The sequence below is a fragment of the Epinephelus fuscoguttatus genome, linkage group LG6 (genome assembly GCF_011397635.1).
Source record: "Epinephelus fuscoguttatus linkage group LG6, E.fuscoguttatus.final_Chr_v1".
Classification (NCBI taxonomy): domain Eukaryota; kingdom Metazoa; phylum Chordata; class Actinopteri; order Perciformes; family Serranidae; genus Epinephelus; species Epinephelus fuscoguttatus.
Window position 1 is genome coordinate 23076130 of NC_064757.1, and position 11677 is coordinate 23087806.

The 11677-nt window shown below is 40.3% G+C and overlaps 2 protein-coding genes across 3 annotated transcripts in view; one reads left to right on the plus strand and one right to left on the minus strand.

Annotated features, from left to right (window-relative positions):
* emid1 (EMI domain containing 1) overlaps positions 1-6276 on the plus strand; it is a 72907-nt gene extending 66631 nt beyond the window's left edge. The window contains exons 15-16 of one of the 2 annotated variants that reach the window (XM_049577698.1): positions 3062-3152; positions 4705-6276. In XM_049577698.1, coding sequence (XP_049433655.1) covers positions 3062-3152; positions 4705-4838 — 225 coding nt within the window. In that variant the 3' untranslated portion in view covers positions 4839-6276. Of the gene's footprint in view, positions 1-2778; positions 2864-3061; positions 3153-4704 lie in introns of both variants that reach the window. The other variant, XM_049577699.1, reaches the window with a different exon arrangement.
* rhbdd3 (rhomboid domain containing 3) lies at positions 5681-10172 on the minus strand. The gene is made up of 5 exons (XM_049577700.1): positions 9648-10172; positions 9151-9534; positions 7318-7444; positions 6960-7214; positions 5681-6509 (listed from the first exon to the last, which is right to left on the minus strand). The coding sequence occupies exons 1-5, from the start codon at positions 9808-9810 to the stop codon at positions 6341-6343; spliced, it is 1098 nt and encodes a 365-aa protein (XP_049433657.1). The 5' UTR covers positions 9811-10172; the 3' UTR covers positions 5681-6340.
* Between the last annotated feature and the right edge of the window lie 1505 nt (positions 10173-11677).

An 11677-nucleotide genomic window follows, 5' to 3' on the forward strand; every position in this document is an offset into this window, starting at 1 on the left:
CATGACCCACATCTCAGGCTATGGTTATGATCTTTTTACAATCACCATGTTTATGGCTGTGATCGGCCACAGACTGGTGTTCATCTCCTTTTCTCTCCAGTCCATACTGTACTTTCCTCCCTGTTGATATTCAAGTGTTTTATATTGTTGTTTCTGTTTATGTGATTTTTAGCTGTCGATCCGTCTGATTTTGAGTGTGAAGTCTTTTGGTGTTAATGTGTTTTTGTTTTTGTTGGTCCTTGGGGTGTGCTCTGGACTGCTGTCCCCTGTCATGACGCTGTCCTCTTGACCCTAAAGCTGTCTGACTCCCTCTGCAAGCTACTGTCCCCATGGCTACCTTTCACAGTCACTTTTTCAGCATCTGACTTTGGCATATACATGTAAATATAAAGACAACAAACACTGTCAATCTTGTAACAACACCGTGCACCAACTCTGAGTGAAAAGATACAAAATATGGGAAAATCCTTCAAGAAGCAAATGTAGACTCATTTTATTTGAATTCAATTGGATTTGTTTGATATTACGGACTTCAAATGTGTGAAGTGTATATGCCAAATCACTCCATATGTGTCAGTGGTGGGTCCTGTTGGATTTAGAGGTGTTGTGCTCTGATGTGAGTGGAGTGGATACAGCTATCCTCCTCTTTTATCCCATAATGCATCCTTGCATGATTTCCCTTCAGTGCCACCTAAACTTTATTTTCTGGATACTACAAAATGCATCTAATGAGTGAAATAACACAGTTTTGTTAAAACAGAAATAAGGCAAAGTAGCTTTAAATTCTCTAGTTTTATTTCGGGTAACGAGTCGACAGCCATGCTAGCAGCTCTGTGAGGCTGTACTGTAATGTCAGCTTGCTAACATGTTCACAGTGACAATGTTAATGGGTCTATTCATCCCAAAACGAAAATACATATGTTTCCTCTTGTCTTAAGTGCTATTTATCAGTCTAGATTGTTTTGGTGTGAGTTGCAGAGTGTTGGAGATATCGGCCGTAGAGATGTCTGCCTTCTCTCCAATATAATAGAACTAGACAGCACTCAGCTTGTGGTGCTCAAAGTGCCAAAAAATACATTTAAAAGACACAACAGTGATGTCTCTTTCCAGAAATCATGACCCAGTTTCTCAAGATAATCCACATTCTTGTTGTGAGCAGTTTCGTGTAGGAACTATTACCTTTCTACCGAACTACACCCACCAACTATATCACTGCACAGAAGTTTCACTGCAGTTGATTCAACAGTAGTGAGATATTTCCCTAAAAGTCACAAATGTCAACCTTTTGGTGGTGCTACAGGAAAAGTGAGGGGATCACCAAAGTCCTTAGGATTCATCCTCTGGGCATCATGAATGGATAGGATTGGACAGGAAGAATAGGGTGGGATAGGATAGGATAGGATAGGATAGGAAGGATGGGGTGGAATAGGATAGGATCGGATTGGATTGGATAGGATAGGATAGGATAGGATAGGATACGATCAGATAGGATAGGGTAGGATAGGAAGGATGGGGTGGAATAGGATAGGATACGATCAGATAGGATAGGGTAGGATAGAAAGGATGGGGTGGGGTAGGATGGGATGGGATGGGATGGGATAGGATAGGATAGGATGGGATGGGATAGGATAGGATAGGATAGGATATCCGAATAGGAAGGATGGGATGTGATGGGACGGGACGGGAAGGATGGGATGGGATAGGATAGGATGAGCTTCATTAATCCCTAAAGGGGAAAACTGGTTTGCCTCTGTAGACAAAGACATACACAATACATCAACAAAGACTTAGACACAAAACACACAATGCATCACCCACACAATAGGTAACACCAGGCAGAGTTACTGAAGGGAAGTGTATAGTTCCATTGCATCAACAATAAGATGGTCATTAAAAGTATACAGTTAGTAAGATCAAAACAAAAAGTGCAGATGTGCCAATGTACAACCATGGAAACTGTATGTAGGAAACAGCAGCATAAGTAATTGATGCATACAATGAGTAAATAGATAGCGGAGAAAAATTGTATCGACATTGTCTGTGGACCAACCAACAAACTGACATTACCATCTATAGCTGCTATCATGGCTAAAAATAAAATATAATCTATTTGTATGACTCAGTGAGACTTTGCCTTTTTTCTTTAAACATCAAGTGTGTCCTTGGTTTGTTTTACTAATCAGTCACTCACCAAAAGCTTCAGCTATTGTCTGCATGCCTTCTTTGTGACGGTGATGCTTTCAGCTGTCTGTCTGCTTTACTTCTCTTGTTCAACTCCTTCTGTTATTTTTGAAGGTATGACTTATGAAGCCATCGCCTTATCCTTTCACAAAAGACAAATGAATTAGATTTCAGTGTAAATCTATACTGGCTTCATTCTGTCAGGTGAGCACAGCGTTAAGAATGAAAGCTGTGATTGCCTGGCTTAAACTGCTACCCGACAAGAAGGAATGCAGATGGCATGATCAAATCTAAATCCTGGTAGAGTGTAATCCAGCTGTGTTATGTCACCAACATGAGGCTGGTCTGTAATGTGCATGCTGATGTTGCCCAGCCCAGCATGGCAGAGACTGACTTCATGTAGCAGCATGGCCAGAGAATGAGGGAGATACAGAGAAATACAGGGAGCAGATATGTCTGAGAGTGCTGGGCAGATATGTGGACTGTTTTAACCTTCTAACTGCTGAATTGTATTGAGAGAAAAAAAATGACTTGCATCTTGGCGAGCTGTTCTTTGGCTTGTGCTCCTTACCTTGACGGCTGTATCTATCTTCACAGGGGGACGGAATACATCAGATCAGAGAGGCGCTGAAGATCTTAGCCGAGAGGGTTTTAATCCTTGAGACTATGATCGGTATTCATGGTGAGTAGGAGGCCTGAGGCAGGGTCAGCTTTAGGCAGGGGTCAAAGGTGGGGGGTGGGGGTGGGGGTGGGGGTCGTCAAAACTCCCACCGCAACTCACTGCTGAGACAGGGAGTGGGAACAGTCGCAAGCAGCCCCAGGACTCAGGCTGGTGTTTCCACCCCCTCACACAGTCCCCCTTGTCACTGCTCTCTGATAGGACATTAGCTTGCAGATGTTCCACGACTTGCAGGCAGACCTTGAGCTTCTGGCTCGCAGGGTGACGCTGCTGGAGGCTATCATCTGGCCAGGTAACACTGAGACATTCTCTCCCACAGATCTGCTGGCCCTCACTGACCTTTTTGACAAGATCTAGAAAGCGTTAGAGGCATAAAATAACCACTTGTTACTGAACTGCTTTATCTAGTCTCTGAAAATCAAATGTATTGTTATGTATGAATTGTTTTGGTTTGTAGCACAGATACTACTTAAAAGGCCCTAAAAACCTGTTAACTCAATCACATGACATGACACTCATACTGGTGCATTTTTCTGTTCTCTTCTCTCTGGTTGATGTCACAAACCTCCAAGCACCAGTTAGGATATAGATTTGAAGTTTTCAGGGGCTTTAATCTTTAGTGTAATCGTGCTTTTTATACCGATGGATGTAAAGTATGTTAGTCTAGCCAGTGGTGTTGCAATGATTTTGTCAATAAAACAACAGAAAATAAAAATATATCAGCCACAATTTTGATAATTTACGAATTGTCTAAGTCATTTAAGTCCAAATTGAGAAAAAAAAAATTGCTATTTTGGGCTTCTCAAATTCAAGGTTTTGCTGCTTTGTATCCTTGAAATTGTTGTCAACATTTTATAAACCAGACAATTAGGGTGCGTTCCAAATCATATACTTTTTCTTTACTTTTAGTATGTCCTGCAGTTGCCTTTAACAAGTATGTACTGTTGCACGCAGTATGCACACAATTGGGATGTACTACTTTCTCATAGCATTACACCCTGAACTGTGACCCTCTTGCTTTCATATCTGTTACCATGGAGATTAAACAAAATGCTGTTCAACCAAGCAACCTGGAAAGCTCTGCAGCTGTTATTTTACAATAAATAATAACTGCATATATTGTAGATTCTGACATATTATATTCACAACAGCAAACAGAGGCTATACATTTCTCTGTCACTGTTATTTCATACTTATGCCCTTTTGTTGTAGGTTATATTTCTAATTATTTTACTCAGTTGAGCAATTAATATTCCTATTATTACTCTTCCATTGGCCTTCAGTCACTTGAATATGCTGTCATCCAACACTGCAATTTCTAACAGCTCGTAATACGCTGTCAATGAGCTGTTAAGCTGTCATCTATTTGCAGCTCAGTCAATGTGATATATCATCCGCTGTGCAGAGGATTGTGGGTCAAAATAGCAGGAAAAGTACATCCTGGTATTTTTGGCATACTGCATTTGACATACTATGTATTTGGACATACTAAATATTTTTCTGGCATACTATATAGTATGGTAGTATGGGTATTGGAACGCACAGTTAATCTACAGGGAAAAAAATATACAAATCTATTGATGAGGAAAATAATCGTTGCAGCCCTGCTAGCCAGGCACATTACAACAGAATCAAGCAAAGGTTTGATAAATCCTTTGAACGTTCTGACTAAGTTAATAATTTTGATTTAAATCTGGGCAGCTGGTGTCCAATCAAAATAAGAGCCCACCCACCCCACCCTCCAGGTTAACAGCTACATCAGAGTAGACTTGGATTAGTACTACATGTCCACACACACTGATGGACAGGGAGGCCCCGTTCCAACTGCTGTCTTTCTTCAACAGAGCCTGATCTAGGGTCTGGGGATGGACCGTTTGGCACAGCCTCCCCTAGTTTCTACAGAGATAAGCGAGCAGGTGCGCTTCCATATCGACTTGCTTCTCCTCTGTCCTCCAACACCAAGGTTCGAGGGAAGTAGCCCCCCTTCCCCTGCTCACCCTGAGGATCACAGGCTGGGTTGACTCCCCCACCTATAGGTCTCATCGGCACTCAACAGATTTAGACCTTATCTGACACCCGCTCTGGGCTTTGCGTCAGATTTAGGATGGGGGACACCTCAGGGAAACTCCACTGTTACTCCACAATGCCCTCCTCCATCGGGAACCTGAGAACTAGTTTGACCCCCACCCATTGCCATAACCAAACACTTGTCTGTACATAACACACCCAGCAGCCCCTCCTGTGTCTTATTTCTCTGGCTGCAGCAGTGAAGCCTCAGAATAAAGATGTGTAATGTTTGAAAAAAGTAAAATCTGAATCTTCTGTGGTGCTCCTCGAGTTACAGTTAACTCTGGACAATAAGGGTCATTTAGAGTAATCAGTTAAAGGGGGAATCAGCTGTGAGAAAACAGACTGGATTTGCGTTTGTATTGCTTTCACAATGTAACTGCAATCTGAAGAGATTCCACTATTTAAGTATATTGAGCATGTACAGTTTGCAGGACACAATTACACAAACAAACCTCTTCTTCTAGTATTAATTTTGTTATACTTCTATCATATTGTTTAACTCAATGTTATGTAGTGCACTAAAAAGATGAAGTCATCTCTACTCTAACTGAGATATGTGTTGCTAACAGTGATTTGTAGTTTTCTGGTGTGAGTGTTTCCCCCCCTTTAAAGTACACACTGAAAAGTGATTTAATGTACAATAGTATATTTACATTTAATCTGTGCAGAAAAGCACAAACATTTGGGTTTGGTAGCATATCAATGGAAACAGTCATGAATTATGTTGTATTCTGGAAACAAACCATGTTTAAAAAAAGGAAACGACTCTGCAAACTGGTCGTCTATTTCAAGATCTTAAACACACACACAGAGGAAAAAGCAAACCTGTTAATGGAACTTGAACATATTTTTACCACTGTTGAAACTGTCTTGATGAAAAGACTTGATAACTGTTTTTTCATCTTATATCAAACTTATTGTGAAACTATTTAAAATGATCAAATGTATCTTATTTTGTATGCTGTTGTGTAACCATTTCATATTTCATTCATTTCTTGCAAATGTGTTATTGTGTTAAGATAATCCTGTCTAGATGATTGGTGTAATAAAATAATGTTCATTGTTTTTTTTTTAAACATGCCACCTCTGTCTTTATTTGTGTTACACCAGTGTTCATTAAACATGATTACAGCATAAATAAATGACATCCCCTCTTTCTAATGTACACGTGCAGATACAGAAACTGTCTCCAAAGCCATCAGGTTTGCATCCACACTTGATTAGATTCACAGTCGTGGAAAAAGAACAGCACAGTCTTTCCACCCCCCATAAATTTTGATCATTAAATTAGTTCTAAAAGTAGCCCACAGGGAAAAACTAATCTTGAAGCTCAGCAAAATCCAAGCATAATGTAAGTCTGGTTTACTGCACAGGAGCAACTCCTGTTTCTGTCCAGGAGTGTGAGGTCGTCTAGGTGCTCTGCGGCTGCACAGGGCTCTTCCCTTTTGATACCACCACAGCCTGTTCTCCGACGCTGTCATCAATGAGCAGAGAAATGGCGCCATCTAGCTGTTTTGAGGCTGCTAATGCTACCACAGCTTTCTCTGTGGGGAAGCCCATCTTCTCCAGCTGCTGGAGTCTGAGAGGAAACATTGGTCTTTTAGTAAAAAATAAAACTATGTGGGAATAAGTGAGGAGTTTAACAAAACATATCTAGTCATTCACAAAAATCCAATATGATTTACATTTTGTTTTGGCAGGAATCTGGCAATACAGTACAAAGCATGATACAGGGGTTACAGTTCAATATACTAAGAAACTGTAAGCAAGGCATTGCGTTTCTTTAAAATCTGTCTTTAGGAGATAGCAGTGAGTCCTGTATAACTCTGCCTGTTTCATAGGTGGAGTGGAAGACTGAAACTGCTTCCTAGGACTCAGGGGTTTAAACACAACACAAAATGAACCAGTGCCTGTACATTATTAATTAAATATCTATAGTGTTTTTGAGAATCAATACAGTATCACAAAACATATAAAACTCAAGTGGATCGATATTTTCTTTGACCCTAATATGATGTTACATACTGACCGCAGAGAGGAGACGGAGGATTTGGGCACCTCTACTTTTGCATCAGGGTTGTCAGGAGCATCCTGTAATGACGCCAGTATTCCTGCCCTCAGCATCTGTTCCTCCAAAACCTCAGCCTCAGTCAGTGCAGCAGACTCTTTCATTATCCAGGCGGGCACTGGATCCACCCACGGGTGGTGGTTCAAAACAGATGGATCCCTCATGGGGGGTGAAGCTGCCTGATCTACAGGCATCATCTGAGAAGCTGATCTGGATCTTTGTCAACAGATGAAGTTAAAATGATGAAATGTGCCACTGCATGCAGGTGGTGAGTGTGAGTATTCATTGAGACTTTAGATGAAAACGAGATGAACCACACCTCTGTGCAGTAGTGTAGGTGGGTAACCTGAACCTGGCTGAGATGCGGATATATGCCCAATCAGGAATGAGGTCCAAGATTCTGGACTCCTCCAGCTCCTGTAACGTCCCAATGAAGGACTGATGATCTGAGAGGTACATTAAGTATTACAAAGAAAGACTTGACAGATCACAGATTTGGTGGGGGAGGGCACACTTCAGCTCAAAACCTTAGCAACAAATCTTACGCTTATACTATGGGTCTTCTAGATCAGTGGCTCCCAACTGGTCCAGCCACGGGGTCCAGATTTCTCTGTAGTCATTAGCTCAAGGACCACACAGTTTAAAATATTCAGTGTCATACTTGCGTTTGGCCATGTTGTCTAGCTAGTTTGCTGTCTCTGTCAAGTAGCTGTCTGTTATTCACTCACTCTACAGGAGAAAAGGGCACTTCAAAATTAAAGCTCTGCACCAGAAATGTACTGCACTTAAATATAAAGTGTATTTTTTTTTTTTTTTTTAACAAACTTGACACATTTGCAAGTCACTTGTGGTCCATTTAGAATGGACCCATGACCCACCAGTTGGGAACCACTGACCTAGGTAACTGTATTTTAATCATAATGCCTGAAACAAAACAAACACAAAAGGGCATCCAGGAATAAAGATAATTGGTGATACAACAATACAATATAAATCTTTAAAAGAGCTGCAGCTGTACTGAATGAAAATTTAAACGCAACACTTTGGTTTTGGTTCCAATTTTTTGGAAATTGGAACCAATCTTTAAGTTAAAGATTTAAGACTTTTTATGCACTCAGTAGTTATTTCGATAAAATTTTGGTCTCAAACTTGTTAAATCCATGTTATTGAGCACGTCAGTTTTCCAAGACAATCCACCTAACTGATTGGTGTGACATATCAAGATGCTAATTAAACAGCATCATTACTACACAGGTATGTCTTGTGCTGATCACATTAAAAGGCCAATCTAAAATGTGCAGTTTGGCCACACCAGCTCAGGATCTCCACATCCATAATCTTTACCTGCAAGACTGTTTAAAAGCAGCTACCAAAACAGCTGATACAACAACTGGTTTGCACATCCAAAAAATTACTGCACAAACTGTCAGAAACCATCCAAGAGAAGCTCATCTGCATGCTTATCTTCCTCACCAGGGTGCTGACCTGACAGCAGTTTGCCATCATAACCAACTTGTACAGGTGTGAGGCTGGTTGGATGTACTGCCAAATTCAGGGAAACAACATCAGAGGCGGCTTATGGTAGTGATATGAACATTAAGTTCACAGGCAACAGGTACGCTGGAACGCTCCCTCAAAACTTGGGACATCTGTGGCATTGTATTGTGACCATCCCAAGGCACACCTGTGCAGAAATGATGCTGTTTTCAGTGTCTTGGTATGCCACACCTCTCATGTGGATGGCCTGTCTTGGAAAAGGAGAAGTGCACACTAAAACAACGTTTGAGAGAAACATATCTATTGAGTGCATGAAAAAGGTCTTAGATCTTTAGATCGATAGAGTTGTGTTTAAATATTTAGTGGTTCAGTAGTTTGCAATTACTACAGCTGATTAGACCTCTGCTTAGATTGAAGTTGGGCTGGGAATTATTTTTGTCAAATTCTATGAAATAATAAAAAATGAAAAAGGTGCAAGTTGTCTCAAGCCTACATGTTCAACAAAACTAACAGGAAAAGAAGACTGCAGTCTGTTTATACCCACACAATCTTCAGGAGAGGTCTAATCAACCTTTTAAAAACAAAATTTATACTGTATTTGCTGGGAAGATGTATTTTAGCACAAGCATCATATTACCGTATGATGAAAGGATACAGTTATGTCCGATGAATATTGTGCAGAAGTGCAGCAGGGCAGGTGTCCCTGGCAGCAGAAGTAGACCAACCAGCAGAAAAAGCCAGGGCAGAAACCAGACTGGTACACACCTGAGCAGCCTCCTCTGGGCCACCTGACGACACTGCGCTGCAAACAGAGCCAGCTGGATGGCAGAGTAACCACAGATCCGACTCGCCTCACCTCCACCGACAAAAAGGACCAGCGCGTAAAGAAGAGGTAATATGATCATTGTGAGGATAGAGAGGGCGAGGAAGGCGACTGTTCCCCAGCGACGCTCCTCACAGGGCCCAACCATCAGCAGGAAAACAACACTGACCAACAGAGAGGGCAACTCATCATGACTGAGAGCATACAGAAACACATCTGACGGGGAGGGAGAGAAGAAGATAAGATGCGTTATGTGCTTTGATCTGAACATTTAACTATGAGATTTGCATGTAAACTCGTGAGATGGGTCATGATAGACACACAGTTACCTGTGACCCCTGGGAAGTCTGCATCGGGACCTAAGCTGAGACTTGCCTGGATGCCCCCAGCATACATCAGCAGCATGAGTGTTATCAATAAACATGTTCCCAGACAGAAACCAGGGCGATCCGAGCCAAACCAGAACCATACTGACAACATACGATGAAGCATTATTTAGGGTTAGCTGTAGCTTCTTCACTCACTTGTCCTTTTGTTGCATAATTCAGATAAACATGCATCTGTTTGTGCTCATTAGAAGCACAGCGTCCTTCAAAAATAAAGGGATACAGATATAAACCCTGTTTGTTTCTCACAATATTGAGAGTGGATGCTGGAGTATATTAATCCCCAACTGCAGCTAGGGCTGAAAAATCCTCTCTGCCACCGACTGTACTCGCACATCGAGCCAACGAGTGTACCTGATATTTTATTTTACTTCAATACGTGAATAATAATTTTCTTTAAAATAGAAAAATCCTGGAAAATATTGATTTAAAGGCTAACAAATGCACACTTCCGTCCTACGTCACGTCTTCTTCTTCTTCTTTGTGTTTGTTGGCAGTTGGCAAACTAGAGTAAAGGTTCTATGCCGCCACCTACAGGACACAGTGTCAGTACTTTGCATAAAAGTCAAAATCACTACACTTAAATATTTGAGATTGTCTTGTGTAAAGTGAATCATATGACAGCCAGTCCTGACAGGATTCATGGGTTAATTGATGGACATGTCAATGGATAATGACATTGACAGAAATTACTTTGTCATCAATTCTGATAATGAATTGTTGAACAATAAATTATTGTTTAAGTCAGTTATCAAAAAAATGCCACAAATTCTCTGGATCCAGTTTCTGAAAAGAGAGGATTTGCTGGTTATCTCTGTTTCATGAGATAGTAAATTGAGATTCTCCGGGTGTAGGAATGTTGGTCACACTAAACAAGCATTTGAAGATGTCCAGTTCCAATGCAGTGCTGTCAATAACCTCATTGCGACCAAAGCAGCCATTGTTTGTTTTATGTTTGACCTGTAAAATCACCTTCCACCAGATGCAGACAGCCAAGGCCACTGAATATCTGCCTTAACACAGCTGACCTAATTAATAGATAAAAATATCAATTAATATTCTTTTTTTCATAAATTACTACCCCACCTGTTTCATTAAATCTCACTAAAATGTTTTGTTTTCTGCTCTTTTTATGTATTTTAAATACCTTGCCAATCTTTGTAATTGCCTTTTTTAAATTAAATAATTGGTTTAAGTGTGTTAGCATGTTAAAATTTGCTTATTAGCACTAGACACAAAGCACAGCTGAGGCTATTTGCGGTGTCCTTTTTTTCTGAAGGTATTTGGCCATAAACCAATGTACAGGACTAGATGAAAAGTCAGGAGAGCAAAGTTTATATAATTCAAATTTTGGGTATCATGAATGTTTGAAAAAAATTCACAACAGACTGTCAAGATATTTCAATAAAGACCAAAAAGTCAGAGATCACCAAAGTCACTAGACTATACACTTATCTTGCGTGCATGAAGTGACCAAATTGTGGGAATGTTTTAATTAAATGTAGGTAAAATGATACCTCATGCACACAAAGTAATTCTAACTTTAATTTAGACCCACAAGAGGTCCCTTAGCAGTAAAAAAGAAGAAAATAAGACTTACAAGGCAGACAAGAATAAACCACAACAATTCATCTTTCAATTAATATACATTCATATACCTGAATTGACTTTACTATCTGTGGAACCTGTTGTTACTGTTGGCTGATCTGTTTCTCCAATAAAAAGAACAATAATAACTCGCTATTTCTGCTTTATTTAACAAAGAAATAGTCTCTGCCTTACATATTGTTTTCTTCTGGAATAACCTCAATTCAGACCCGGACTGGAAGAAAATCTAATGACTACCTTAATATTATAAATAAGATTAAGAAAGTGACTTTTAAGATGATTCGTCGGTTTTATCCCAACAATGTATTTCTACAAAGACATGAAAAAAGAAATTGGTTTGGACTGCTCAGTTAGTCCACTGATTC

Excerpts from the sequence above, each read along its gene's own strand:
- rhbdd3 (XM_049577700.1), bottom strand. The coding sequence starts at position 9,810 with ATGCTTCATCGTATGTTGTCAGTATGGTTCTGGTTTGGCTCGGATCGC. Across the intron at positions 9,535-9,647 it reads AGACTTCCCAGGGGTCACAG|ATGTGTTTCTGTATGCTCTC; the intron begins GTAACTGTGTGT and ends CCTCCCCGTCAG. Across the intron at positions 7,215-7,317 it reads ACCTACACTACTGCACAGAG|ATCCAGATCAGCTTCTCAGA; the intron begins GTGTGGTTCATC and ends CTGTTGACAAAG.